The sequence below is a fragment of the Embiotoca jacksoni genome, unplaced genomic scaffold (assembly GCF_022577435.1).
Source record: "Embiotoca jacksoni isolate LCO1_2020_lvr unplaced genomic scaffold, fEmbJac1.0.p SCAF_20, whole genome shotgun sequence".
Taxonomy (NCBI): Eukaryota; Metazoa; Chordata; class Actinopteri; family Embiotocidae; genus Embiotoca; species Embiotoca jacksoni.
In genome coordinates, this window is record NW_027185341.1 from 7419561 (window position 1) to 7447355 (window position 27795).

The window sequence follows — 27795 nt, forward strand, 5'->3', positions numbered from 1 at the left end:
CAGGTTTAGCTTTAATTATCACTTTGAATTGTTTGTTATTGGACTTTAAGGAGACTTTAGCAGCTGAGTCACTGTGACACAATTTCATAATTATGTATTTCCCCATAGCTGAAAATCAGCAGATACTCAGCTGGTAAAGTCTGGTGACGAGCACTTTAGTGAAACTTACTGTCATTAAGAGTAAATTACAAAAAAAACAACTTTCCACCCTCATCTATTAAATAGGAAAGAGGCAACTGCCCCTTCAACATTATTCAAGTTGATTTTGATGCCTACATGAGTCTCCAAAAACATATTTGATATGACGCTCCAGCGCCTGTACTCTGGACGTATGGCTGTGTCATTTGTGTTGAAAGCCCCTGTTACAGTGAGACATAAAAAGTGAAGCATGAAACGGTGTGGGAGCTCCTGGCGTGGCTCTCTCATGGTTTCGCTGGTATTTGAACCTCAGCCCGCCCCTTTCCTCATCCGCCGCGCTGCGCCGCTCCACAAATCCGGCGCACTAGCGGGACAGTCCGGCTGCACCAGCGGCTCGCTCGGACCACCTCAACCTACAGCGTTTGTCTCCCGGAAAGATAATACAACTGGAGTTTTTTTTTCTCCGTGTCTCAGGCTCCTGAGGTGAGTTTGTATTCAGTTTTGACGTCCAATGACAGAAATAAAGCCATTCTGTAATCCTCAGTCAGTTAACGGGAACCTGAGTTGACTTTATTTTTAAAGTGATGCAGAGACTTTGTGTATGTGTGTTTGTAGAAAGTGCAATGACTTTGCAGTGATTGTTCTCTGTATATTGAGACATTGAGTTTATTTGTGCAGTGATTTTATCATTTAGCAGCTATGTTATCCTGTAATATTTTCATAATATTCTTATGAGTGATTTTTCAATGTTTTTTGATGATATTTGTATTCCTCTGATACTTTTACTTCTGTTTGGAGAGGAAAACACGTTTAAAAGAACTTATCAGTGGCCTGCTGATAGCATTGCTTTGCTGTGGTGTGGTTATCAGCATTTAAAAAATAAAAATTAAATATATAAGCAAAAAAAATAATTAAAATACAGTTTAACTAATAACTAAGTCAAAGTTTGGCACTGGCTGAAGGAAGAAAGTAAATATTTAGTCTGAGATAAGGCAGCAGTACCATTAAAAGCTCTAAAAATTTTGTCATACACAGTGTTAACGGCCCCACTGAATGAGGTCTTCTCTCAGGTCCGGCATGAAACTCAATCTGCTCTGCAACATATTTATATCCAGCAGTAGCAGCAGCATATCATTAGTATTTCCCTCACTGCAGCCTCGGTCAAAATAAGTTCTGGCAGTGCTTTGATTTTTATCACTCTGCCTTGTAATTACAGAAGTTACACAACATAATCTATCAGTTGTCAAATATGTCAATGACAGTAGCCAAATGTACTCGGCTTCAGTGAAACTAGACACGGTGAAGTTGAAGCCGCCGGCCTTGGCGTGTTTTAATTATGGTGACAAGCAGGCAGCGAGGACTTGGACTCTTTACAAGTTGGGGGAGTGACCTTGTGACCCTGCAACCTGCCAGTGAGCCAGGAGGGAGGCCACACAAAGACACGAACACAACCATATGCACTGATACAGAATTGGCCTGTGAAAGCCTGCCAAGTAAACAAACATGCACAAGGGTGATCAATAAACAGCCGGCGGGCTTCAGTGATGATAAATTGCAGTGATGGATCCAGTCTTCCTCACTGTAGATCTGTACAGTGTGGGAATTTTTCCATGTTTAACTGTCTTTGTCATTCCCCTAGTTAGTCTCCCCGGGGTAGGCGTACAGCATATCCTTCTTGAGTACGTGCTTTGATATTGTCATCTTGGCTTCCTGTATGTAGCAGCAGATGGTTAACACATGCATGTAATACATTTCTGTTACATCCCCCTCACATGATTTACACTAATGAGGTGGTTCATGTCAAAGCACTTGATTAAGTAAACGAGTCCAGACGTTCCCTGTGGTTTTTCCTCTGTAGTATTCATCCTTACTTTTTTTTTTTTACCTGAGTACTACATTCCTCTGAGGGGGACCTCTGTAACCTTTAGGTGTCATTGACGCAGCCAACCAGGAAAGGCTCAGTTGCAGAAGTGTGGACTCTGAATGCGGCTGCTGTATTTGTTTTCACACCAGAGGGCACCATGGCTGTTTTTTTTGGCCACACAAGTTAGGAAATTTGCACCATCACTGTCTGTCGTCATCAAATGGTCACAATTCATTCATCTTACAACAGGATCCAACCCCTACAGTAAAGGACAACACCACGTTTTTTTTAACTGACTGACTTTGGTCAACAAAATCCACAGCAGACTGTCTCTTCTGCCAGCTGCATGGAGGAACACATTTCTACCCAAAAATGTTTGAGATTGCACAAACATCACTCAAAATGTTGAATGCAAGAATGTAAGCTCTGAAGTTAAAGATGCACTTTGACCTGTAGATTATGTGGTCACATTAGACCTTAACTGATACTAGATTTTTTTTTTTGGCAAAAATCTGAATATTTGAAAGTTTATTAAACAAATTACAACAGCCAGTAGTTTTTTTCTTGGACAAACACAACATAATATGGATAATATGAATTTTATTATTAAAGAACTGACCTTTCACAATAGATGAGCAGACTAGACAGTGTGCACGCCAAGGTGTGTAATACATCACCAGTCCACTAGAGGACAGTGTGCCTGGCCTCCTGTGAAAAGTAGACACAATACATGACACGGGTCACGTGATAAAGGTAATTTAACAAAATAGGCAAGGGTTTGAGTCTATAAGAAAGCGATGTGGATTTGTTTAGTTTTTTTTCTGACCAAGCAGTTTCAGCGCCTAACCCTTACCACGTGGTTTTATCCTTTTTGCGAGCCAAAGCCGTGGCACTGACACGCTGTCCTCTAGTGGGCTAGTGGGTGTATTACATGCTTTGGCTTAATAGGCGATATACTCGGCATCCAAAGAGTTTGAATGATAATTTTTCAACCTGACCAAAATTGCAAGCGCAAAAGAGCTCACCACCTCACATTAGCAGTTCAGTCGATACAGTCATACCTTTTAATATCATGTCATGTATGTAGCCTAAGCATGAAGCCATTCTTTAAAATATTATCATTTTACAACGAGTCAGCAGGCGTTAATAGCTTAATTATCAGGCTAGCTATGGCGGATAAAATATAACAGCAGTTTTAATTTCAGGTTTCAAAATCGTCTGTCACTGGCTAGAAATTAGAAACTACTTCTGTAGTAAATCTTCCACCATTATTGTAAACGTTTTAAGGGTCGTGAAAGCTTTGACAGGTGTACGAGCAGCAACAAAGGGGGTGAGGCTTAGCTAATGGTTGTGACAAACGCATTGTGAGAAATGTTACAGTAAAAAAAAGAAACGGTACACTATTTCTAACTCAAACTAATATTTGGCATTTCTGTACCACATGTTTTGTTTCTATACGGTATGCTGATCACAATACTTCTGTGATAAACCAAAATTGACTGCTTAAAACTTTCCTTATACCTCTATTATAAATAACAAATGGAATAAGGGGGAATATGTGTGACTGAAAAAAAGGGGAGATGAAAAGAAACAAGTTTATGTATGAGCACGAAGGAAATATAAACTGAAAGGAGCAACGAAGAAGGCAAATTAGGATGGCCAACTCCAGCAGGAGCAGGAAACCGGGAGGCTCAGAGAGTATGGATATTTATTGAAGCATGAAAATGTTTTCATGGCTCAGGAGGAAGTGTAGCAGTGTTTTGCTTGGACTGAGACCGAGTGTGGATGGTGAAAATAGAAACGTAATTGAAAGTCAAAGGGTGACTCTGAAAAATTTGCCCTTATCTTGTATGTTTGTTCACCTGGTTAGCCGAGTTAGTGAGTGGAGGACATGAGAGGAGAGGTGGAGAGAAGGGAGGGGAAGACCCGCGACCAAACACAAAGTCTAAAGTTGATTTTACTTTAAGACAAACTATAGCAGAGTAAACATTTTTGAGTTATAGCTCTCAAAAGTGGAGATTATGTGTTTGTGTATGTGTGTGTGGTCCAACAGCTGCTCCATTCAAGCTGTTTCAGCCTTCATAAGTCAGTGAAGACAGTCAAAGAAAAGAAAAGAGAGAGCAATTGTTGATAAAGAAGTAAAAGAGATGGAACAAAGGAAAGAGAACGAGGAAAGAAACAAAGATTGATGGTAAAGTGCAAAAAAATGAAATAAAAGACAAAAAGTAAGAGGCAATTTGAAGAAAAATATCAGGCAAGAATGGCAATGACATGAGGGAGAACGAAAAAGTGAGCAGAGAAAAGAGTGAGCGAGAAAAAAAAAAAGGAGATTCCGACCCAAACATGGTTTCAATCAGTGCAGAGGTTGAAAAGAAGGATGTTTGATGGTCGTAATCGAGAGAAAGACTCAATGACTGATGCTTTGTTGAGGAATGTGTTCGTACACACACGCACGCACACACAATGCACAACACACACGGCTCCGATTAGACTGTGGTGACTCTGGTTTATATCCTGCAAAGCCACCTCAATAAAATACTATACACAGTGACATGGAAAGATTGTATTGAGTCTGTGATGTATGAATGCACCAAAATCCCCTGAATGGTGACTTGGCCAAAAAAGCAACTTAAACCTGGACTGAGCATTACGTTTTAATGCAATGAAACTCTCATTTTTATCCCGTACTGAGGTTGGAACAGAAAATAATGTTCCCTATCAATGCTCAATGAGTCTGGGAATAGGGAACACCAAAGTCTTTAGGATTCACGGTCTACAAATAAATAATTTTCGTGCCAAATGTTGCGCCGATACATCGATTAGATAATGAAATTTTTCACTGGCTACGCATAAACTTCGACCTGTTGGTGGCGCTAGATACAGAATTGAGGGTCAGGAAACTTAAAGCTGTTCTGCTAGCATGGATCAAAATGGTACAAAAAAGGGGAAAAGTCATAAGTACTGAAAAATAAATAATAAGATAACACAGGTGTTGATAATCGTCAGCCACGCCAATCAGTGGTGATGATGTCAATAATGTTGTTGACCAGCATCTTCTTTTCATTTCCGACTTGCCATTCCTCCCCTTCACTCCTTTTTGTGAAAATGAAACTTAATTTTTTTTCGTCTTCTACTTCCTTCCATCACTTCTCACTCTCTCCCTCCCTTAAAGTGATTTTCAATTTTTTTTCCCCTCAGAAACCAGAACCAGTGGACCGGTGGACCAGAGGTGGTAGCAGTCAGGCCGTGCCCAGAAAGAGGCGCCACATCGGGGATAATGGAGGACATGAAGGATTAGGGGATAATCCAGGGTATGTTCAAGTGCCTTCTGTCAAGAGGTCCCTTTTCTGATATCTAAGACGAAGACGGGCAGCCTGCTACAGGATTATAGCATTAAAAGTATTGATTCAACATATATGTCGTCCTTGTTGTGCTTTTAAAGCCATTTTATCTGAGTTACTGGCTCCTGTATGTAACTCAGAAAACAGAGCAAGTGCAAAGAAGTTCCACAGGGTGGACGAAAGGAGAGCGGATAAGATTTTCAGATCAAATGAGCGTCGCCCAGAGGTTTCGACCTAAGAGGAGACAGCGGGAACGACCCCCTCTGAGCTGTGGTCAAAGGTCTTTCAACAGGATTACAGGCAGAGACAAAAGAGAAGGGCTGTCCGTTAGCACACAGTAATTAATGCTTCCATGTGTCTTCCTGTAATTCTGCAGGTTATCAATTAGACTGAGATTTTCCTTTCTAACCTTGAAATAGCAAGACAAATGTTTTTCCCCTAATTGGGAACAGTATAAGTGCCATTGTGTCTGTGATCACAGTCCCAAGGGAGTTTTGTTTTTTTTGAATCCGAGAAGTCGACTGCAGCTTTGGCACAGTTCATGGGAACGTGCGAAGGTCCCTACAGGCTCACGCCGTCTCAGATTCGAGCTCACACCTCGGTATACTGGTCCCTGGCGTCCCTCTGCGAGCCTTGATATGGCTTTGCTCGGTGCTGGTATGTGGCATGTTTCCTCCCTCTCCGCTCCCAGATGCCCCTCTTAAAACGGCAGCCAGGGGAAGTGGAGCGTAGGGCCTGGGACTGCGGTCGGCAGCAAATTAGAAGGGCTGCCTTGGACCTGACGCAATCCCCATCTCGTGAACCGTAGCGGGTCATTAATGAAGCCAGACGGGGCCGTGCATGCGTGGGAGGCCAGCCGGCTGCAGTGGAAAGCTTTTAAAGAGAACCAGAGGTCCATGTCGGTGCTGCCTTATGCTATCAAAATATTTTAGAATTGGATATCAATTACTCTGCTGGCAATGAACAACACTTGACAGAAGGCCAATTTTTCTTGTATGGCTTCATTACAAACTTATAGACTTCTTCTGGAGGTATGATGCTCTAAAACCCCCCCCAAAAAAAGCCAGTGAAAGACTGTCAGTCAAGTCAAAAATATAAAACCAAATACGCCAGTTAATATCAGTCAAATAACTGAAGCGGAGTTTAAAAAGAAATCTAAAACTTTATATTATTTCTTTAATCTTCAGTCAGTTGCTAGTTCAAATTAAAACAAGATCATAATTTAGAGATGGAAATATGAAGTTTAAGAAAATGTTAAAAAAAACAACGTGTTAGTTAGCACCTTTGTTAGCATTAGCGTTCAGGACCACATTAGCTTCTGTAACAAAAGTTTAATAAGTTCAGGAAGTTCATGACAAAGTCCGAACCATTTTTTTTTTTTCAATCTGGTACTTGCTTGTATTTCGGCTGTTTTGGGACTCCGGTCTGGCAGTACAGCCAAGTCGCAGGGGTATTTTTCCTATCAGGAAGTTTTCATTATCTCTTCCTATCTCGCCGAGCATACTCCGCCTGTTTATAAACAAATGGAAGCCTGTTGAATGAAACCTGCTGATCCGCTTTAAATGCACGATAAGTCTTGTCAGTGACATGTGAAATGAACTCGGCGTAACCTGCGCGCCAGACAAAGCAGGACAAAAGTGAAGCAGAAATTCCCTCAACGTCTCCCCATTTCTCACGGACCAGAAGCAGACTTTGGTGTGTTGCACAGAGGAGTGACTGTGGTCTAAATTTAGATGGTTTCAGACCAGCGGACACTTGGAACGCAGAAACCTAAAAAAAACCTGCGGAAAGATAGATGTGTGCAGAAAAAGACGTTGCTATACAACGACACGCAGTATCCAGAGGAGGAAAAGCAACCGTGGTCTCTCGACGAATCTCAGCTTTCACAGCATTACTGCAAATGTCATCCATTTCTTTCAATATGCCTCAAAATCATTACATCTCTGTCTGCATTTTAAAGATAGATGTTTTTTCCCTGTGTTCACTCAATAGATGGCTCCATGGTGCGACCGCAGAACCGTTTGCAGCTGGACTCGGACCTATTTCTGAGCTGATGTTGACAAAGCCAAAGCCCAAAGCGAGCCAGGCAACCTGACCACACTCCAACTGGATCGGCTGCCTCCAGGAACACAACTGCATAGTGTTCTCCTCAATTTATGCCTGTTTAATTCAGCCAGCTATGCATAACAACAAGCTCCAAAGAGTGGGACAGAATTTGGCCTATACGTGATAAACACAGATGATATCCCAGTGAACTATTTGGTGCTACACGGCCTGGAGTACAAGTTTTTGGCCTCAGAAATTACACAGTTTCACGATCTTGGAATAACCTTGGAGAGATTTTCTCCAGGAACATACTTCGGACTGCTGAACTGTCAAGGATTTTGGCAAAAATCTAAGTGGGGAGAAATTGAAATTTGTGGTTCAGTTTTGGCCTTTCAGTGGGATTAAAGGCAATTCCAGGAATTGTTTGAAGTTCAACGAAAACTTAATCCATTCACTTTGCGTGATCATGAATCTTCAGGAGAAGCTGTCAGGCCTGAAAGGTCTGGTCTCACACTCCAACAGCAAGCGCCGTCATAAAGGCGACCTCACGGTGGACATGATCAGCCCTCCTCTGCCTGACTTCCGCCACACGATGCACGTGGGCCGTGGCGGCGATGCGTTCGGGGACACCTCCTTCCTTAGCAATCACGGCGGGTCGGGCAACGGTAACAACGGGGAAACGGATTCTGTTTCCTCTCCGGACAACAAGATCGGCGCGTTCTTCTCCAGGACGCTCCGTCAAATCAGGAGGGGCTCCGACACTCGACCCAGAGACGGATCCAAGGATCTGTCGCCACCGCCTCCTGCCATTTCTCCCATCATCAAGAACGCCATCTCTCTCCCCAGGCTGGATGTGGATATGCCTAATGGGAGTCCCACCACCAAGGTGCTCTTCCCCAGTTCTCAAAGCACGCCAGAGGAGATGAAGAGCTCTTATGGTGAGTAGGGGGATATCTTATTTTCTAAATGCTGCGTATCAACGTGTGCAGTGACAAACCCGCAGAGAATTATCACCCAATTTTGGAGTTCCCCTCAGCTCTGCGGGGCATTTTAGTATAATTGAGCTAAATTTTGGTTTCACAGTCCACAATTTGACAGTTTTATTCAGAGTGACCGCTCTGCTTGGAATCGTTTCCAGCTGCAGCAGACAGCAAAAAAAAAACACTACACCACCTGCCTGCACCAAATGCAGGTACGCAAAATGAACAACTGGAGTTTGGCAGCTAAAAAGACAAATATTTCCCTCAGGAATTGGTGGAGACCAAAAATAGAGGTAAAAGAGAGTAAATATTGGATTTACATTCAGCAGGTCGTCAGAAACGTGGATGGTTTCTGATGCTCAGAATCTACGGGACACAATAAACTGCTTAGCTAACAAGTTCGTCATATCAGCTGCACTGGACTGTGCAGCCCATTTTCGACTGCTTGGCTCGGATTAACTCCGCTCGCTATTTTAGGTTGCCGTGGATGCTACCTGGTACCTGGTTCCACTTCTAGTATCACCTGTCAGCTTCCACACGAACTAAGCCAATACTAAAAGATGACGTGAAAACATTACAAACCACAAGCTTCCACAGCGCAGTGGCCAGTCTTTCTATTCAGAGATGCAAACTTGCATTGAGGAGGTAATATTCCTCGGCAGAGGTAATATCTGCAGGAGAAAACAAAATCCAGGAAAGTGCCTGATTACAAAAGCGAGTCGATTAGAGCTGAAACAATCTGTGGAAATGCGGTTTATGTCAGCGTTGTGTTTACAGAGTGCTGCCCCCAAGTGGCCAGAAAGTCAGTCAATGCAGGTTGAAGTCAAGCAACTTGTCTATTTCTGCTAAAATTGGAGCCTGAACTTGTCTAATTCGTAGTCTGTAGATTAAAAGTCTTTGTTGTTGTCAGACAAAGTTACACAAGTTGTGCGTCGTTTACTTTTAATGGATTTCTCCTGTTATAATGGTTGAAATAAGCTTTTTGCTTTTTAACTCTGAGGGATCGGAACACCATCGGTGTCTGTTTTTGCTCAGATAATCAAGGATTGAGGGAAGTACTACACCACCAAATCCCCAAATTATCCCCAAGTTTAAGGGGAAGATGTTTTCCTTCAAATGAAACGGCAGCGTTGCTAAACAAAGTGAAACACGCGGGAAAAGCTCAAAAGAGTTAACCAGTGTTAACCGGAAACTACGAAGTGGCGACCATGTGCAGAGGTCCGCTGAAAGCCGCTCCTCAGTTGTTGCCAGTAATCTGGAGACAGATTTGCCCCAGATGTCCTTATGAATCACCTCGTCTCGCCGTCAGCAGCCTTCACACTGATAACACAGAGATCCAGACGGAGCTGGCAACAAGCTTCGTGGGAGAGATCGATGTTAACAGCACAGTCATGGCTCATGCAGTCTGACCTACTCTGTGTGTGTGTGTGTGTGTGTGTGTGTGTGTGTGTGTGTGTGTGTGTGTGTGTGTGTGTGTGCGTGTGTGTGTGTGTGTGTGTGTGTGTGTGTGTGTGCGTGCGCGTGAGACTTTATTGTTAACACCAAACAATTCCCTGCCTTGACAATGATTAAATAAAGAAACAGTCCAATCCATTTTTGGAAATACTCCAGAAGAGTATGTGAAGCTTGTCTATCAAATCCTCAGGAGACAGTTGGCTCATCATAGACTGGAAAAAGGAACAGCACTTTGTTTTTTGTTACAAATAAGATATAATCTCTTTCATTCACAAATTTGATAGGGGCTGGTAGGTAGACTTTATATGGAGTCAAGCTGGAAGTTTCTCTCTAAGATAACCACCTCCTGACTGTAGATTCATATCAAGTTTACAGACATTAGAGAGATGTCTTTTAATCTCATTTTCAATAAGAAAACAAATCTCACAAAATATCAAACGATTTCTCTAAATGATCTGAATACGTGATTTTTTTTTTTTTTTTTTTTTATTATTCTTAAAATATTGTCTTCTTTTGCCTGCTGTATCCAGTAACTATACGAAAACACATGCAAGTATTCATTTCTATTCATGTGTTCTTTATGTGAATCTAAGTTTAAATCAAAAAGTAAGACCGTTTACTTTTGCAGTGTTTTGTACAGAAGCTACTTTACTCTCCAGGAATTGTGAATTATGACACATGGAATATTTACATCTAACCAAATCCTTTGTATTTATTTCATCTGTGAAATCGGATGCCGTTTTCTTCGGTTGGATTGAAAAAGCTGCAGACTCTCTTGGCCCCATGTGCGGCTGGCATTCAGAAGTGCTGTGGTAATTTACCCATTTGGGTCATGCAGCACAGGCAGTGTGTGAGTGTGTGACTTGTTAAGTGACCTGGCAGGGTTCGGGAAGATGATTCACTGCTCGCATGGCTGGACAACTCCGCACTTTGCATGGTGGTTTTTTTTTTTTTTCCTGGTTTGTCCTCATCACACAGGCTGGGTTGACATCGCCCCCTGTTGGAACTGTTAAATCATGCTAAGAGTGTGACTGCATCATAATCTGACAGAGTAGGTCGTGCAAAAAAAATATACAGAATTTAATACCCTTTGATTTTGAGTTTTGGCTGCTCGTTTTAAGATACAAGTTTGGAAATTTAAAAAAAAAAAAAAAAAAAAAAAAAAAAGACTCCCCCTATGATGCAAGTTGGCTCTCAATACACTTTAAAAGGAATCATTTGACGTGAAAAATATACTCCTGCTAGGAGTTACATTTATTTTTGTAATTAACTTCTGGTTAGTTTCATTTGTACAAAAAAAGAAAAGGCAAGGTTTGTGTGCTGGACTATTTCCAGGTAGGCTGCAATGACTTCTTTGCACAGCCGAGATGCAGCCAGCGAGTCACTCAGATAACCACGAATCTTCAGCTTTGTATGGGTGATCAGGTGCTGGTGGGCAGTTTTAGTAGACAAAGCTGGGTTTGCTCTTTTTCCACTTTTCATACATATTGGACAGTTATAAGCCCTTCAAACACAAGACCAGAGCCAAGAAATGAATCCTCTACGGTGCTGAAACGGACCCCTCCCATGCAGTGTTTTCTGAGCCGAAAAAGAGGTTCTTAATCAGCAGAATATCTAGGTGCAGACAAATGAATTGGAATGGAACTGAATCGAGTAGAAATGAATAAAATCAAATTAGATTGAACTGAATTGAATTAGACTGAACTGAATTGAATTAGATTGAACTGAATTAAATAGAACAGAATCAAATTATATTGAATGGAATTGAATTAAGTATATACTGTATATGAGGGAGCTGCTGATCCTTTTCTCCAACTCTCAGCAAGAAAGCAAAGAAGTGTCAAAAACTATTTCTATTGAAAGTTAAATGAAATGAAGAAGTGCATCAGACGTTCATGTCTCCGTGTGTGTGTGTGTGTGTGTGTGTGTGTGTGTGTGTGTGTGTGTGTGTGTGTGTGTGTGTGTGTGTGTGTGTGTGTGTGTGTTCCTCAGGTCTGGAGTCCGGTTTCGTCACTTTGCCCCGTCTCTCCCGCTCCGAGCGTCAGCAGCCGTCCATCTCCCTCCCCACCTCCTGCTCCGCCAACATTCACCGCGGCTCACTGACCGACCCCACTGACACCATCTTATCCACCTGCTCCACCTCGATTGTGACCTCCGACCCCAAACACGCCACCTACTCCGACTCCCTCCCTTCCCTCACCTCCCTGGACAACTTCACCTTTGACCTCGGCCCCTCCCTCATGAGCGAGGTGTTCGGCCTGATCGACGGTCACCCAGAGGAGCACATCCACCCCTGGGAGGGGGAGGAGGTGGGGTCAGCGTGCGGGCTGACCAACGAGGGATCGGAGATGGACTCGGCTACTATCTCGTACGTGGATTCCCTGCTGAGGGAGGACTGTGGGGGCGGGAAGAGTCCACATGGGGCTGAATGGGAAGAGGAGGAGGATCGGGGCACGATGGAGGTGAACGGGCTTTCCGTTAAAGTTCCTGATGTAGTAATTGGGTCTCCTGAGCGAGCGATGGCGGGGATGAGGATGGAGAGCGAGCGGTTCCAGAGCGCTACAGATGTGCTCGCACGCCACTATGGCGTCGGCCTCTTAAAGGGACAGAGCAGGAGGGAGGCTGGAGATTCACAGATGATGATCATGAGCCAGCCGACGAAGAAAATGTCCTACAGCTACATCGACGACGAGGACGAAATCAAAGTCTGAGCAAATGTTTGACAAAAGTTTTAAAAATCTTTTGGTGACGTATGATTCCTCTGTAATTCCAATCATCTACAATCATCTAAAATCTGGTTGACAAGGCTGGTTCTGTTGACAGGATGACCGCCACAACGTGAATCCAGCGTCTGGATTCCTTACTTATATGCAATCCTGCTCCGGGGATGTACAGTTTTGATGCAAAGCTGCTGCTGAATGTATCTATAAAGGAGGGAAGGACTCGATGCCGCATGTTTCCTGCTCTGCACAAAAAGGACGACTGCTTTAACAAAAAACAAAGTGTAGTAAAGAGGAGGCATGGTAGGTGAGGACGTACCAGAGAATGTAGTTCAGATCGCCTCAGAGGAAGATGTTGCTCAGCGTCATTCACTTTATACTTTACACTTCCTCTTATACGAAGGGGAAGACAGATTCTCTCCCACGTTACTGATGTCAAAACAGAGAGGAAGTGGGGCATAGGAAAATATGTTGTATCTCGTCAGAACCATCACTACAATCTCTTGTCAACCTTTCACTCAGGAATATACCACCAGGGGAGGGGGGGGGGAGTTCATGAATGAGAGATCGGGAATCTCCAAATTTGTGAGGCCTCGTCTGGTAAGCCAAAGAAATACAGACATCTCAGTGATTACACTACACGGACTGATGGAATATAACAAGTAGTATTGGTATTTGCTTGATGCAACTAAAGCCTTAACCTTATAACTGTTCCTTTTATGCTGCAGTCCTACTATATAGATACTCTGTGCACCTTTGTTTGTTGATTATGAAGTCCGCCCCCTGTATTGCTTTTTATAGAAGTGTCGTTTATATGCTCTTTTATACAATGAAGATATCAACTGACCTCCTATAAGTATGTACTTAGAGTATGAGCACCTGCAGTACATAGTGCAATTTACATCCACATGCTGCAGTCAGTACCAATGATATACTATGATGATATAAATTGACAATAAAGATGTTTTTAATAAGGCGTGCATTCATTTACATTGTTTTAACATTTAATGTTGGTTTAAAGGAGTTTTCCAACATCTGTAGAACTAAAAAGGTGGAAATCAGACCGTTGTCGACGGGGAAACACAGATTTTGGATGGAGTTTCATGTCACAAGAGAAAAGTTCAGCCTCAAAGTTTATAAAATCATTTTCCAATGTTTAATTAGCTGACATTTGTAGGACTTTTGTAGCTAAATGGGAAATTCCATCCAGAAAACTACGTGGACGTATTTATTTTTGGGCAATTGTTTCTTTGATCAGAAAGATGTGGGAAGTATTGGACAGCAGAATAAATAAATGATGCTGGTGACAAAAACATGGGGAAACCAAAGAAAAAGTTAAGTAACCGGCAACATATAAAAGTGTTTCAGCTGCTTTTTACCAAGTAAAGTATAAAGCTCTGCATATTTAAAGAACATTTTTCTCACTGTGCTATAGAAGGCACCTCTTTTGCTTGTGACGGTGGAGGGAGGGGTGGAGGGCAGTTTGGGGCTTTTAGTCCGGGCTTTTTTGGCGGAGGCCTTTTAAAGCTGCCCGGTGGAGGTGGAGGTCGGGGTCCGGGCTTCGGCTTCGTGTCGGCAACCGCCGGGGCCGCGGTCTGGTTCGGAGGGGCCTGGATCTTCGGGGGCGGCGTGGGTCTCGGTTTCGAGAACTGAACTGTCACCTGCTCGCCCGCCGGGTTAGGTTTGTTCAGGATGGCATTCCTCTTCGCTGTAAATAGTAAAGACAAAAAAGAACAGAACAATCAGATTGTACGTGTGGTACATTTACATTTTAGCATGTTCATCCTGTAGGTGCCACGTGTGGCCACAGTGGCAGTCACATGATTTCCCTCTGACCTGAATTTTTGTGACAAATGTGATGAGACAATTGAAACGATTAGAGAATGCTTATTTTAATAGAACTCAAAATAACTCATTATGAATTAAGTTCATGTAAAAACCAATGATATTTTTATTAGCAGGATATTCAAATGAATCTGGATAATGTCCTCAGCGTCACTCAGAACTTATATCTCCTCCCTCTGACAACAAAAGTAAAAAAAAATACACTTAAATAAAAATACTGTGAATTAACTGATGGATATGCAATTTAGATTGAGTGTTTAGAACAGGCCTATCCAACCAGCGGCCCGTGGGCCTGACACGGTCCTTTTGAAAATGTTGAAAACAGGAGGCCGTTTCAGGGACGGGGAGGATCAAGCTAACCCCATGGTGCGCATGAGTTAGCAACAACATGAGCTGCGATCGACCGCAACTGGATAACAAACTGCTCTGCACCTGCGATTTACTCAGTCACGCCTCACGATGCTGTCTGGGCTGACAGGCCACAGAAAAGACTCACGTTACCTAAGCTGGCTGTTGTCTGTAATCAAATATAAGGAAGCCATTTAAATGCAAGAGAAGGGATGTGCCTGACTAGTTTATTCCATGTCGTAACACATCTATTATTAGTTATTTGCAGTCATTAATTGAGAAATGATTCTGTGCAGCCCCCTGAGTTACCAGTGGTTTTCCTGTGTCCCACTTCCTATTGAAGCTGAATAGCCCCGTTTTAAAACACCTCTACACTGAGTTCAAATACCAGGCAGGTCTGACATTTGTCTGTCAGGGTTGCGCTGAAATTCAATTTTGTTAGAAAACAAATCCTGAAAGACAAACTAGTCAAAATTAGAGAAATGTTAAGCGGTGGTGAAAATACATAATGATACATTGACCTTTACATCAGAAGATACCTCAGTGAGATGTGATTATAAAATGAGTAAAAACCTGCTGCTTTTACAACATCAGGTAAAGTTAAACGTTCAGCTTGTAGGCTGACAAACAGGATGAGAGGACTTATAAGGAAAAGTATTTCAGCCTCTACCCGCCAGCGAGACAGTTACAACAGTGACTGATATTTTGGTCAGTGGTCTGACACTTCCTGTTTCCTGTGTACATCCTGGTTGTTACAACAAGAGCGATAGGTTTATTTTCTCTCTGTCAGCCTGCACTAATAAGCTACCACTTTGAGTTTGTGTGAGAAAAAGGGGCAGAAGTAAAGAATCTGTTTACACAATAGAAAAGACGAGAGCCAAAAACAGTTACCGAAGGGGCTTTCTGTTTTTGCATGTTGGATCTCTTAAAGGGGCGCTGCTCGATAAATTCTGCTGTTGCTTCATCTTCAGAGGCTCTCACATGACCTTTAGAAAGTGAAAAATGGCCCTGATGATGTCAGTGATGTCATCAGCGTAGTCACATTTTTAGACACATTGATTGACTCATAGAGAGAGTTAAGATGGAGGATATCTGTTGCATAATTTTTAACTTAAAAATTTCCCCAAAATTAGTGCAACACTAGGGAGTCAGAAACTGAAACATGCACACACCGACAGTTCAGGAGGTTTGTGTTGGTGGCGTTGGTTAGATTATTGGTTGATCTGAAACAGTAATAAACGTTGGTTTTAAATACACTAATTGCTTATTGCTTTTCTATTATTCTATTATTATCTTATTGCTTCTGTATGCTGCTGTAGCGAAAAAATTTCCCCTCGGGGATTAATAAAGTAACTACCTAACCTAACCTAACCTAACCCTATTCCAAAAGGTTTGAACCTTTGACTTACGTTTATACGGTGATGTAAAGCTCACTAACACTTTGGGAGAGTCTGGCGGTGCTTCCAAAATTGGCTCCAGCTGGCCCTGATCCGAGCACTGCTTCTGGGTGGGGCTCCTGATCTGACCCGGGTTTGGTGCCGGACCTGCTGCTCTGTTGGGTGGGGATGGGTTCTGGTTCGCTGTGGAGCTGCACGCAGCGGAAGGATTGGGGGCCGGAACGGGTCCAGGGTCGAAGGAGGATAAGCTGCTGGATTTTGTGTTTTGAAGGGCCTGTGCTGCAGTCTCAGCTGTAGGGCTGCCCCACGTGGAGGTGCCACTGCGACCACTCACAGAGCCAGACTTCATCAGGAAGAAGCAGCCACTGTCCTGAGAGGCTGTGCTGATGGAAAGAAAGAAATAGACAAACGGTTATGTTTTTTGGTAAATACACCAAAATGTGGTCCAATAAATCCAACGGGTTACCACTTGTCAGTCCAATCCTGATTTGATTTGAGGCAGATTGTGATTGAAGTATTTCTAGGGGGTTACCTGTTTGTCTTGGTGATAGGGGGGTGATAGGAGGAGCAGGAGGAGGCTGTGGATGAAGAGGAGGAAACGGTTCTGCTCAGTTTCTGCCTTTCTGAGAAGAGGGACTGGTCAGTCGGAGCTGGCACTTCTGGGACGTCGGGTACTTCTGGGATCTCAAAGGATATAGCTGACCAAAACAAAACAAAACAAAACAAAACATATCAACAGAAAGTTCAGACATTATTTTATATAAATAGGAATTCTGGGTCATTGCACCTTGGGACTTCTTTGTGTAGTTGGGACCATTCTTTGCCGTCATCTAGTTCCCTCTGACCAGATGGTTATTTTTTCAGTGCAGTTTGTTTGCTTTTTAGGTTCGAGGACATCAAAGTGGACATTAAGGTGACCAGCCTTAAAGGTCCCAAACTTTATTTTTTTATAATACAGCAGTTCTAGGTGGTATATAAATATGTCAAAGTGTCAAATGCTCAGTCTACACATAATTGCACACAGCCCATCTTCAGCAACTGTGCCGTTTGGACTTTGGTAAGTTTGTGATCTAACAAACTCACTTTCGTGTCTTATGTGCGGCCTTTAGCACAGTACCGTGTCCGATCTTTGATGTTGGAGAAAATACTACGCAATCATTCAGTCGTGGAGCTAGCAAGCTACCAGGCCGAAGACAAACTCCGGTTGGCCTGGACGTGCGCCACTAAGAAATTAATCAGCAGATCAGATTGCTTGATATCAACGTGGTTAAAAAACACAAAAACAAAACCACCTTTTCTTGGTAGAACTCCAGAGGAGAGGAAATGTAAAACCATATCGAAATGTTTTGGTACTTAAAACCACAAAAATATATTTTTATGGACATCGAGACAACCATATAAACACCATAAATTATAGGACCTGTAATGTATATTCATATATATATACATATATATGTATATATATATATATAAGGTTTGCATACCTTCGGGGAAGAGACTGGAGCTGTACTGAATAAGAGGCTCAATGACCGTCACCACCTGAACTGAAGAAGCTGATGCCATGTCAAACAGAGCAGCTTCCCTAAAAAGGCAGAGAGATTCATACAAGGATTCAGACAGCAGACTGCTGAGGGGTTAACTCAAGTCTTCATGGTTAAATCAAGTTATTGAAATTATCAAATTATTCTTTAAACACAAAGTAAACCAGAGAGTCAATAACTAAAAGCTTAAGTTTCTAACAGCGGTTTCATTTTCTTGAAAAAAAATATCTTCCATTGAGGTTTAACCACAGAGATTACAGAGCTGCTTCCTTCAACCCATTTTATCTATTAACGACTAGATGCGGTTTAGTTTTGTGTTACGAGCTCATCTGGTTGGTTAGGTAGTTACTTTATTAATCCCCGAGGGGACATTTTTTTGACAAAATATGACAGCAAAACTCATACGAAGAACAAAGATTATTAAAGAGTGAGAGCAGGCAGGACAGGTAACATGATTGAACAAAGTGAGGTAAAGGAACACAGGGTATCAACAGTAAAATGAGCGGTTCATCACGCACCCCTCAGCTTTAGGCCAGAGCAGGTTGGGCCCCAGGACGATGGCCACATTACTGGGTGTCATCTTGTTTATAGCCTGATGCTCAGACAGCAGAGACAAGAACTGGACGAGGTACCTGGTAGGAAAGAGGAGAAAAAACAGAGTTGAGTGGGAAAAGGAAGCAGACACAGGAAACCAGAGAGGACTGTATTTTTGATTTGAGGGGGTTGTCGTCCTTGAGACCAAAGCATCCACTAGGTAAGACATGGTTGATGTCAGGTGAAAACTTTGAATGTGTGAATGACGCTGTTCAAATATTTCAGTCACAACCAAAGAACTAAACTGGCTGACAGAGACAATAAGGGAATCAATAGAGTTTACGTCACCAGTGTGTTTAAAACTGCATTCGGTTCAGTGTAAATATAAAGGTGTGATCCTTTTTCTAATTCAAGTTTACTATTGCCATATACATTAAAAATGCATATGCATATTCAAATGGAATGAAATTCAGTTGCCACAGCTACCACAGCCCTAAAAACAGCAAGGATGCAAGTGATAAACAATTAATAAATAAATAGTTAATTGATCATCAGACAATAATGGTAAAGTAACAATGTTACAATTTCACATGCAAAATACTCTTCAGTAATGAATAAATAGATGAATAATTTGTAATGTGTAAAGTGTGCATGTTTATTAATCTACCAGCTGAGGTGTCTCTGAGGCAGCTGGTCCGAGCTCTGATGCTCTGCAACCTTTTCCCTGATGGATGGAGGGAGAACAGGCCCCGTGCCGGGTGGCTGCTATTACCCATGATGCTTCATGATGTTTTACAACCATCCTTTTACAGCAGCTGATATAAATATCCTGAATATGTGGCAGTGGTGTTCCTGTCTCTTTTAATGACATTTTTACGATCCTTTTTAGCTGCTTGTGGTCCTGTTCAGTCCGTTTCCATACCAGTATGCATCCAGTAAAAATGCCTTCTATGCCAGCACAATAGAAATCGACCGATGTTTTCAGTCCACCTGACAATTTTGACATGTACATTTGTGACAGGTTTGAGCTTGAGACTGAAAAACACGAACACAGAGAGACATATGGATCATGTGACTCTGGAAAAAAGAAATGGTACCCACCTGAGGTTGTTGTAGTTTTCAGGTGGCAGTTTCTTCAGGAGGTTCTTGAACTGCTCCAGCTTCTCTGGCAAATCTTTTTCTCTGCAAGGCAAGAGATCAAACTCAAGAAACAGAACACGAGAAATGTAGGGATGAGACGAGAAATGAGAATGAGTGGAGATATCATACACACCCAGCTGCTTTAAACCAGTCACTGTAGAGTTCAAAGGTCATCAGAGGCTCGGGAAGTTCTCGAAGGTAACACTTCAAAGCTCCTGTCAACAAAGTCAGAGATAAATCACCATAATCACAACTCTGACTGAAGAATCTCAGGTAACATGAACTCATTTACAGCCAGTTTTTCTACCGATTGATAAATAATAATATTTATCGATTAATAATTCTGCCATGTGACTGAAAATGTCACATGGCAGACATGGAAATGGTGTATTTGATGTCACTGGAAGCTGATACAGGCGGTGTGCTTGGACCACACAGAGGAGGAACTGGACAGTTAGAACGAGCTGTGAAAGTCACGCTGGCTGAACAGACGAGTAAGAGCGACCCTGACAGAAACTCAAGACTCCACCCAGAGGACATAAAAGGGAAAAACAAGAGAGGTGGACACATTCTCACCGGCCACGGCGTGAGGGTCCATGCTGAACTCGCTGTGGTCGACCGTCCCCTGATCAAGACAAGTCTTCAGCCTCTTCACCACCGAGGCTGCAGCTGCCAGACGAAACAGACCCTGAGGAGGGACAACAGGGAGTCAAACAGAGGGAAAGAGGGATGGAGGGAGGTGGAGATGCAGTCAAAACCAAGACCAGGTCTGATGAGTGTCCTGATGCATACAAAGACTAAAACTAAAAAAATAAAATAAAAAACAAGCAGCCTGTAAAACTCACTGATTATATGACAAGCGATCCAAGAAAATTTGACCGATTTTTGCTGGTGTTTGTTAAAGGTAATCTTATCTGAGGTGTCTGTATTAACAGCATTTATTAAAGCCGAGCTCCTTAATCTGTAGCCACCTCAGCTGGATGGATGAAGGATGTCAATACCAGTCGGTCAGTCCAACACTTCAGACCAGACTGAAACAAGTATCAGGTGGATTCTTATAAAATTCTATGCTGTCATGACCCACACCTGTCAATGAGTTACGCTTTCATTTCATCACATGTTTTATCACGCGTTTTATTTTGGTTACTCACTTCTCTTATTTCACGTGTCTTGACTTCCTGCTCTTGTGCCCGCCCTGAGTGTGACCTGTGTCCCCTTGTTGTCCCTTCCTCGGGTGTACTTAAGCTGTGTGTTCTAAGCATAGATTGTAAATAAAAGTGGACGTAGCTTCCGGGACTGTAAAAGCGTTAATGCCCTGAACTGCAATGCCACAGAGGGCCACTAGGGGTTGCCTCCAAAAAAGCCCATGGCTCCATAGACTCCCATTCAACTTCACTCATGAAATACAAAGTAAAAAAATATATATATATTTTTAGTTCACTAAAGTCCCTCCGCTTTATTACTTTTCTGGCGTTCAATCTGAAAATAATCCCATAAATATTTAGATATAAAGCCTCAATAAGTTTGATTGACAGGTCTTTGGTGCACTCAGGTTTTCACTACAGGGGGGCGGTGTGTAGTTTCCGCGTTCAAATCCACCCCTCGCGACCCCCCCAGCTCGCCCAAATATGGTCACTTCTGGCTCCAAGACGCTCCGAACCAGCAAGATGGCGACGTCCAAAATCTGAACTCAGGGCCTCATAACAGCGGTTCACAAAACAATGGGTGATGTCACTGTTGGTGGCTGCTTGGTTCCAAGCCTTTAGTACCAGTACTCTGTTTATCTTGTGCTCTTTGTTCCCACTGGTTTTCCCAGTGTGTTTCTTACTACTTCGGTATTTTGATGACTCCTGGTTAGATTATTGTTGAGCCCTTTTTGTATTAACGCCTGCTATTTTTGGGTCCAGTCGGTTTTTATTACCAGTGTTTCATAGGCATTAATGGTCTCCATTTCAAATTGGCAAACATGATGATTTGTGCTTAAATACTTGCAAACACGAATGGTCCTCCCATCAGTCTGAGTTGTGCTTTGTTTTTAGTGCAAGTCAGCGATTGTTGGCACGCTAACAAAGTAAACTAAGAGGATGAACAGGATGCTGCATATCAGCATGTCAGCATTGTACTTATAATATAATTTATAAATATAATTTATATAAATAGAAAAAACATGATGCGTTACAAACGCATACTATTTCTTTTTACTTTTAGTGCGGACTACAGCTACCCTTAAAAAGTATCTACTGTTGCATGTAGTACAATGCGGACACACTACTTCATCATAAAAATAAGTTTTGAACTTTGACATACTAAGTAGTCTGGTAGTACTGGAACGCAGGGAATAGCTTGTTCGCATGCTAAGAGTAGCATTTAACTTGCAGAGCGGCTAGCATGGCTTCAGATCCATCTCGTCTTTGCAAATACAAATGAGGATGAGCTGATAACAATGTAAATGTGTGTGTATATATAATGATGTTAAAGCACTATGTACAGATTCTAGAGCTAAAATGTATTTGCAGGGCCAAGGAGAAAATAAATCTACCCTAAAAAAAATGACACATTTTTAAAGGGAAAAACACATTAACGTCCAGCAGTTAATGACAAACGTCTGAGTCTAAAAACAACACGAGCAAACAAGATCTTTGCTGTGTTTGTGCACAGGAACTTTGAGAGGAAGTGAAGTAGATAATAAAAGCGCTTTAAAGATGAATTTACACAGTTATCACTGAGTGTTGTGATTATCTCAGTGTGAACCCTGTGGTCCCATCAGTCCTACCTCCTCTGTCATGCCTGTCCTCAGAAGCATGTGAATACACTCCTGGATTGGTACAGCGATCTCTCTGTCGCTTTGAGACAGATGTGAGAGCAGAGGCTCGCCGTAGACCTTCTGCCCAGAGATGCCGAGCGCTGGTTCTGCAGAACGAGTGAGTGCACAGAGGAAATGAGAACACATGTAGGAATACTGCAGCAAATAAATGCACAGATTAGCGCAAACCTTTTTGATTGTGGTTCTCTTTGAGCTCGCTGATGTTCTTGTCCAGAAACTGGTGTGAATATTTGTGGTACTCTGCTTGCAGTTCGAGAAGCTACGGTTGGAAACAAAAGTTGGTGGTTAAATTACAGCTTTATCATACTTTATGTGACAATACAATGTCGTTGCATTTGTGCACATTTAAATCCGTTAAGAAGAAAAAAGATCATCATCTTAACTGCAACTCACACGGATGAAGTAATTAGCATAGTCATCTTCTTTAGTTGCAAAGTGATACAGGTCTGCAGAGTACTGGTCCTGCAGAGACACAAAAACAGAGAGGTCAGAGGTCAAAACTGGATGGCCCAGTCGGCTGTAAAAGAAAACGCTCATACCTTGATGTTCTCCAACTTCCTCCAAGCTTCTTCTACTTCCTCCCTGAGTCCATCCTGCTTCGCTTGGGCACCAGTGCTGGCCTGACTCCTGACAACACACAAACATGGAAGTTTGCAAGCTGTAGTGTCGTTGTTAAATTATAACACACATAGTCCTGAGTGAGGCTGTGTAACTCACCTGGTTTTTGCAATGTTCCAGTCTGTAGTGAGCTTCGTAAACTGCTTCTTGTTCTTAAGGATCTCTGGTAAATCATCCTATAAGGGAAAAAAAAAGGAAAATTACCTTAAATAATCCCTTAGTTGCAGCTAATTGTCCATGCAGTTATAAGGGCTATATAAAAGGACAGGAATTAACAATAAAATACTTATACATACTAATAATAATGTGGCACGTGCTGTGGATGTGCAGAATAAAGCATGACTAACAATAAAATTCAACTTTCTGTTCTTGTTATTTTGTTCCACTCCTTTATATGAACTTACATACACATAAGTGTGCTTGTACTGAAAAATAATGAAAAGAAAATGACGAGAAAAAAAAAAAAAATCAAAAGTCATATCACAAGTTTTATCTTAATTTCTGTTCGACAACTTGCAGTGTGAGCCATCATCACCTCGCTGAGCTTGTTGAGCGGCTCCATGACTTCTTTCTCCACTTTCATCTCAAAGTCTGCCAGCATGTTGGCCAGCATCTTCTCCATGAAACAGCACATCTCCAGCACCCTCCTGTTTCACAAACACAATCCTCATGGTAAACACCAGTTTCACTAGTTATGTATTCTTTTGAATCTATGCTAGGATTAAAAACAATAAAAATGCATTTACATCAAAATCTAGAGAAAGATGTGTTGGAAAAAATACCATTAAAAGCAAACACAGGAAAATTGCAACATAATAAGAACTTAATAATCTGATCTGGCACGTATCTTCGTCAGGTCTAAAATAAATTAACACGTCATTATACAGAGCCGGATACATGATATTAACTGAAACTCATCTGGTGAGTCTACTGAGCTGTAGTCACAAGTTGTAGACAGCATCTTTTCTTTTTCATTCAGAACTGAAAACGTGAAAATCCTCTATATAAGAGTCATGAGGTTTTCACATGACAGTTAGAAACTAAAGAGGTCAAGTGCAGGGCATGGTTGGATGGATGGATGATTTGACAGTTGGATGGACTGATTGATGAATGAATCAAACGTGTCACCTGATTGAGGAATCTGCATCGAAGTCTTTGAGGCTCTCTGCCATGCTGATAGACAGCAGCATCAGAGGAAGTTTTTTCTGTAGACAGAGAAGCAGATGTGACTTTTCAGTTCGCCAATAAAACATTTCTATACATCTGGTGGATGTAGGAGTCTCACTACCATTCGTTTTTCAGCTTCCAGCCCCGGTTGACTCTGCATGCAGCCCTGCAGCTTCTTATGGAGGACCTGGGCCGCCTTCTTGGCCGGCTCCACCCGCTGCCCCACCTTTATTCAACCACACACACACCCACAGACACAGACACACAGACACAAACATACACACACACACACACACACAAACATACACACACAGAGACACACACAGTGAAGATGTGAGCTGAAAAAAAAGGCTCTAATGATGATGTTATGGTGTGTTTTGTTTTCAATAATGTCTGTGAATAGCATGTAATGTTATAGAAGTAAAAACTAGAATAAAATATAATGTATGCTATAGATTACACTTAATAAAAATAGATATCAGACTAAAACCAAGTTCAACTCAACTAAAGCGGGTGTATCATCTGAAGCTTATGGAGTAGCAATGTTTGCATTAAACAGCTAAAGCTCTAATGTTAATTATACTGATAAGTTATTGATAACTGTGGCAATGAAACTGATTTTTTTTTTCTCTCACCATAACCAGGTCCTCGTGTAGAAGTTCGGTGGCATCTTGTGACCTGCAGATGTGTGTATTTTATCAGTAAATGGATATATAATGTAGGGAAACAAGTCTGATATCAAACGGAAAAATGTCAACTTGGACTGTGATATTGTACTGGAAATTTAATTTAATGATAATAGTAAATTATTGCTTGGCTAATCAAAACATAACCAAAAGATTAATTAAAAATAAGAATGATTGACAGCCCCAGTCCCAAATAAATCTACACATCACATATCAACGATTTTAACGGTGCACAGATGACATTTTGAGCTGAAATTAGTACATATAAGAATTTGTACATGGTTGTGATCATGCTTAAAAATTGAAGACGGAATATATATTTGTTAAGGGTTGAAGGAAATGCTAACATCAGCACAGTGACCTGTAAATGTTTATCAGATATGAGGTTTACCATGGTGACCATCTTGATTTAATGTGAACCATAAACACAATTTAAACATAAACCAAAACATATTGGACAAATCAGATTTTGACCTGGTGATGGCACTTGATGAAACATTTTGAGGATCATCAATGTCATAAAGACTCATCTTCTGAGGATGATGAATGTCAAATGTATACATTTTGATGGTGATCCATCTAATAGTTAGAATTTTTTATTTACATTTTTTTATGTAACTAGAGTGCAAAACTATTGTGCCGCCGTCTCGTGCTGGTGGAGCAGTTTGAGATGCAAGATTTTACAGGACTAAGTTACCTGCTAGGAATCCTTACACTGACCTCCTATTGTGTCAAAGTCAAACTTTGAGGACAACTGATAAAGTGATAATCCACTGCAGAGGTCTTGCAGTTTACTCCTCTCCTGCACTGAAAATTCAAGATGACTGCATGTGGTTAAACACATTTTAGGCCTGATTAACAAACACAACTAGGACAACAACCTCAACCTGAAATAGAGGGCTGCTGCTGTGGTTTACTTTGTTACCCACAGGGAGGGACTAAAATACCGACACCCTCTTCCATTTCTTCAGAGATCAACAGAGTGGTGACAACAAATTTCTCTCCAGCTTTGAGAAGAACATTAAGCTTGTGTCACAAAAGAAGGAAACCCAACCCAGTTCACAAAGGGATCAGATGAGCTTCAGCACCTTCAAGGTGTCTGTTCTCATTTCCTCCAGTGAACATCTGACAATAAGAAGAGAAATGTTCAACATTTTTAAATTACACAGCATTTCCTTTTTTTTGTTGTCCTCGGACTCTCTGGATCAGAACAAATGTTTGGTTCCATGCAGAGTTAAACGCATGCTTATATCGAAAAAGTAAAAGCCTGCATGGGCTTTTATCTGATCATAGGTCACCGCTTCAGTACAAGCTGAGAAGGGGGTGAGATGCTGTGGTAGCTGGAGCCCACGCTGCTCTGCTGCAGATGCACGCTATGCAGGTTTGTCATTAAACCAGAGTGCGTCAGAAGTGGAAGCAGCATGGCCTGCAAACACACTCCTTCCATCCAACCGCAGGCAGGTTTCTAACAAGGAAACCAAATAGGGTGTAAGGTCTATGATTTGGTCACCTACTCATTTGCAAAACATCAGTTACACAATGGTTATCAACCAAGCTGAGATAAACTGACAACTCATGAGTACAGAACATGCTGCAAAAGATGTTTTCTGCTCTTTAAATCTTTTGATTATCTAAAGCCAAACATGTATCGGTCCTAAAACAGAACCCTGCAGAACTCTGTGATACATTTTGATGTGGGTGGAAGATTCATCGATGACATGAACAAGCTGGAATCTATCTACAATTACCCAGTTGTAACAGTTTGTTATTTTTCTATGCTGTTCTTTTTTCTCTCTGCTCTCCACAACCAGTTACGGCAGACGGCCGCCGATCTCCGAGTCTGGTTCTGTCAGAGGTTTCTTCCTGTTAAAGGTTTTTCAACCCCACTGTCACTCGTGGGAATTGTTGAATTGTTACGTTTCTCTCTATAATGTTGTAAGGCCTCGAGTATACAATGCAAACTGCCCTACCACTACTTATGCTGTAATTCGGCCTTGTACAAATTGTTTGTTTTTTTAACTGTAATTCTTTGAAAAAAAGCTAATTTTACAGTTTGAAAGTTTTGTTTCTTCTCAGAGATGCCATAACGTCCACACGAGGAGCACCAACATCTGGCCGACAAACACTACTTTAACATTGTCTGTTGCCAACATATAACACAACCCGGAATCACATTTATCAAGTCAAATGTGCTCAACCGCTCTGACTTTCACCCGTACGTGAGCCTGAGGTTTCCCTCCAACCCAAACAGAATGTGTCACCTCAAAGAGGAACCAGAAACTGTCTCCTACAGCAGCCAAGCACACCTTTCAAACCTATGGTTGCCACAGTGAAAAGGGAACATGGAAACGAAAGCAGAATTCAACATTTCCCCAAAACAGAACATGATAATGACATGAAAGCCTCTGAAGAGCGGCAACGTAATGATGCACAGAAGTTCCCAAAACCTTTGTGAGTCCATAAAAGTTGGTAGATTAGAGGAAAGTAAAATAGGTCTTGTGATCCATCCTAAGATTGACACCTCAAAAGGAAGAATTTGCGATGTAGACTCAACAGACTTCTGAGAAACGAATACATTATAAAAACAAAAGTTACACAAGTGAAGAAGCATCATGAAGGCAATCAGATGAACCCTGGAGTCACACAGCAAATTCTGTCTAAAGTTGAATGAAAGTAATCGCAAGCTGTTGGTCCAACCAGACCAAGTCCAGGTTAACTCAGCTCACATCAGCCGTGTATCTCACACCAAAACATTCAACTTTTGAGGCCCTTGAATTTAGAGTAAATAAGAGTGTAACCGTCTTGATTGATTCTTACACTCAACGTATTCAACTAAAACAAGGGGACAGGCTTACTTTGATGTAGAGCTGAACTGCTTCAGGATGCTCAGAGACTGCCGCAGCATGCTGTCAGTAGAGTCCAACTCGCTTTCTCAACCTGACCTGTGCAGCCCCTCAAGGTATCCCGGTCCGCGAAAACAGTCCGCACAGTGTGTTACTTCATCAGGAAGAGAAGGTGCAGACCGATCGTTCTGCCCCAGCGGTGGTTGTTTTTCTGTGTTTAGGTATGCGTGCTCTGGCCGTCAGTTTTCGTTCTCGTTTCGGGGGAGTGCTCTGAAGTCATGTCGAACACAAGGTAGAGAATGAGGAAG

General features: G+C 42.0%; 2 protein-coding genes across 2 annotated transcripts; one reads left to right on the top strand and one right to left on the bottom strand.

The window, feature by feature from the left end:
- Positions 1–508: 508 nt before the first annotated feature.
- On the top strand, positions 509–13518 carry cdc42ep1a (CDC42 effector protein (Rho GTPase binding) 1a). The gene is made up of 4 exons (XM_069156045.1): positions 509–621; positions 5201–5313; positions 7336–8327; positions 11817–13518. Exons 3-4 carry the CDS (start codon positions 7856–7858, stop codon positions 12533–12535), a joined length of 1191 nt encoding a protein of 396 aa, XP_069012146.1. The 5' UTR covers positions 509–621; positions 5201–5313; positions 7336–7855; the 3' UTR covers positions 12536–13518.
- sh3bp1 (SH3-domain binding protein 1) lies at positions 13490–27745 on the bottom strand. The gene is made up of 18 exons (XM_069156044.1): positions 27500–27745; positions 24594–24636; positions 24080–24184; positions 23920–23996; positions 23327–23438; positions 22891–22967; positions 22713–22800; positions 22567–22635; positions 22342–22432; positions 22123–22259; positions 19926–20037; positions 19483–19564; positions 19311–19391; positions 18194–18307; positions 17619–17716; positions 16667–16832; positions 16147–16517; positions 13490–14252 (listed from the first exon to the last, which is right to left on the bottom strand). Exons 1-18 carry the CDS (start codon positions 27547–27549, stop codon positions 13966–13968), a joined length of 2160 nt encoding a protein of 719 aa, XP_069012145.1. The 5' UTR covers positions 27550–27745; the 3' UTR covers positions 13490–13965.
- Positions 27746–27795: the final 50 nt, after the last annotated feature.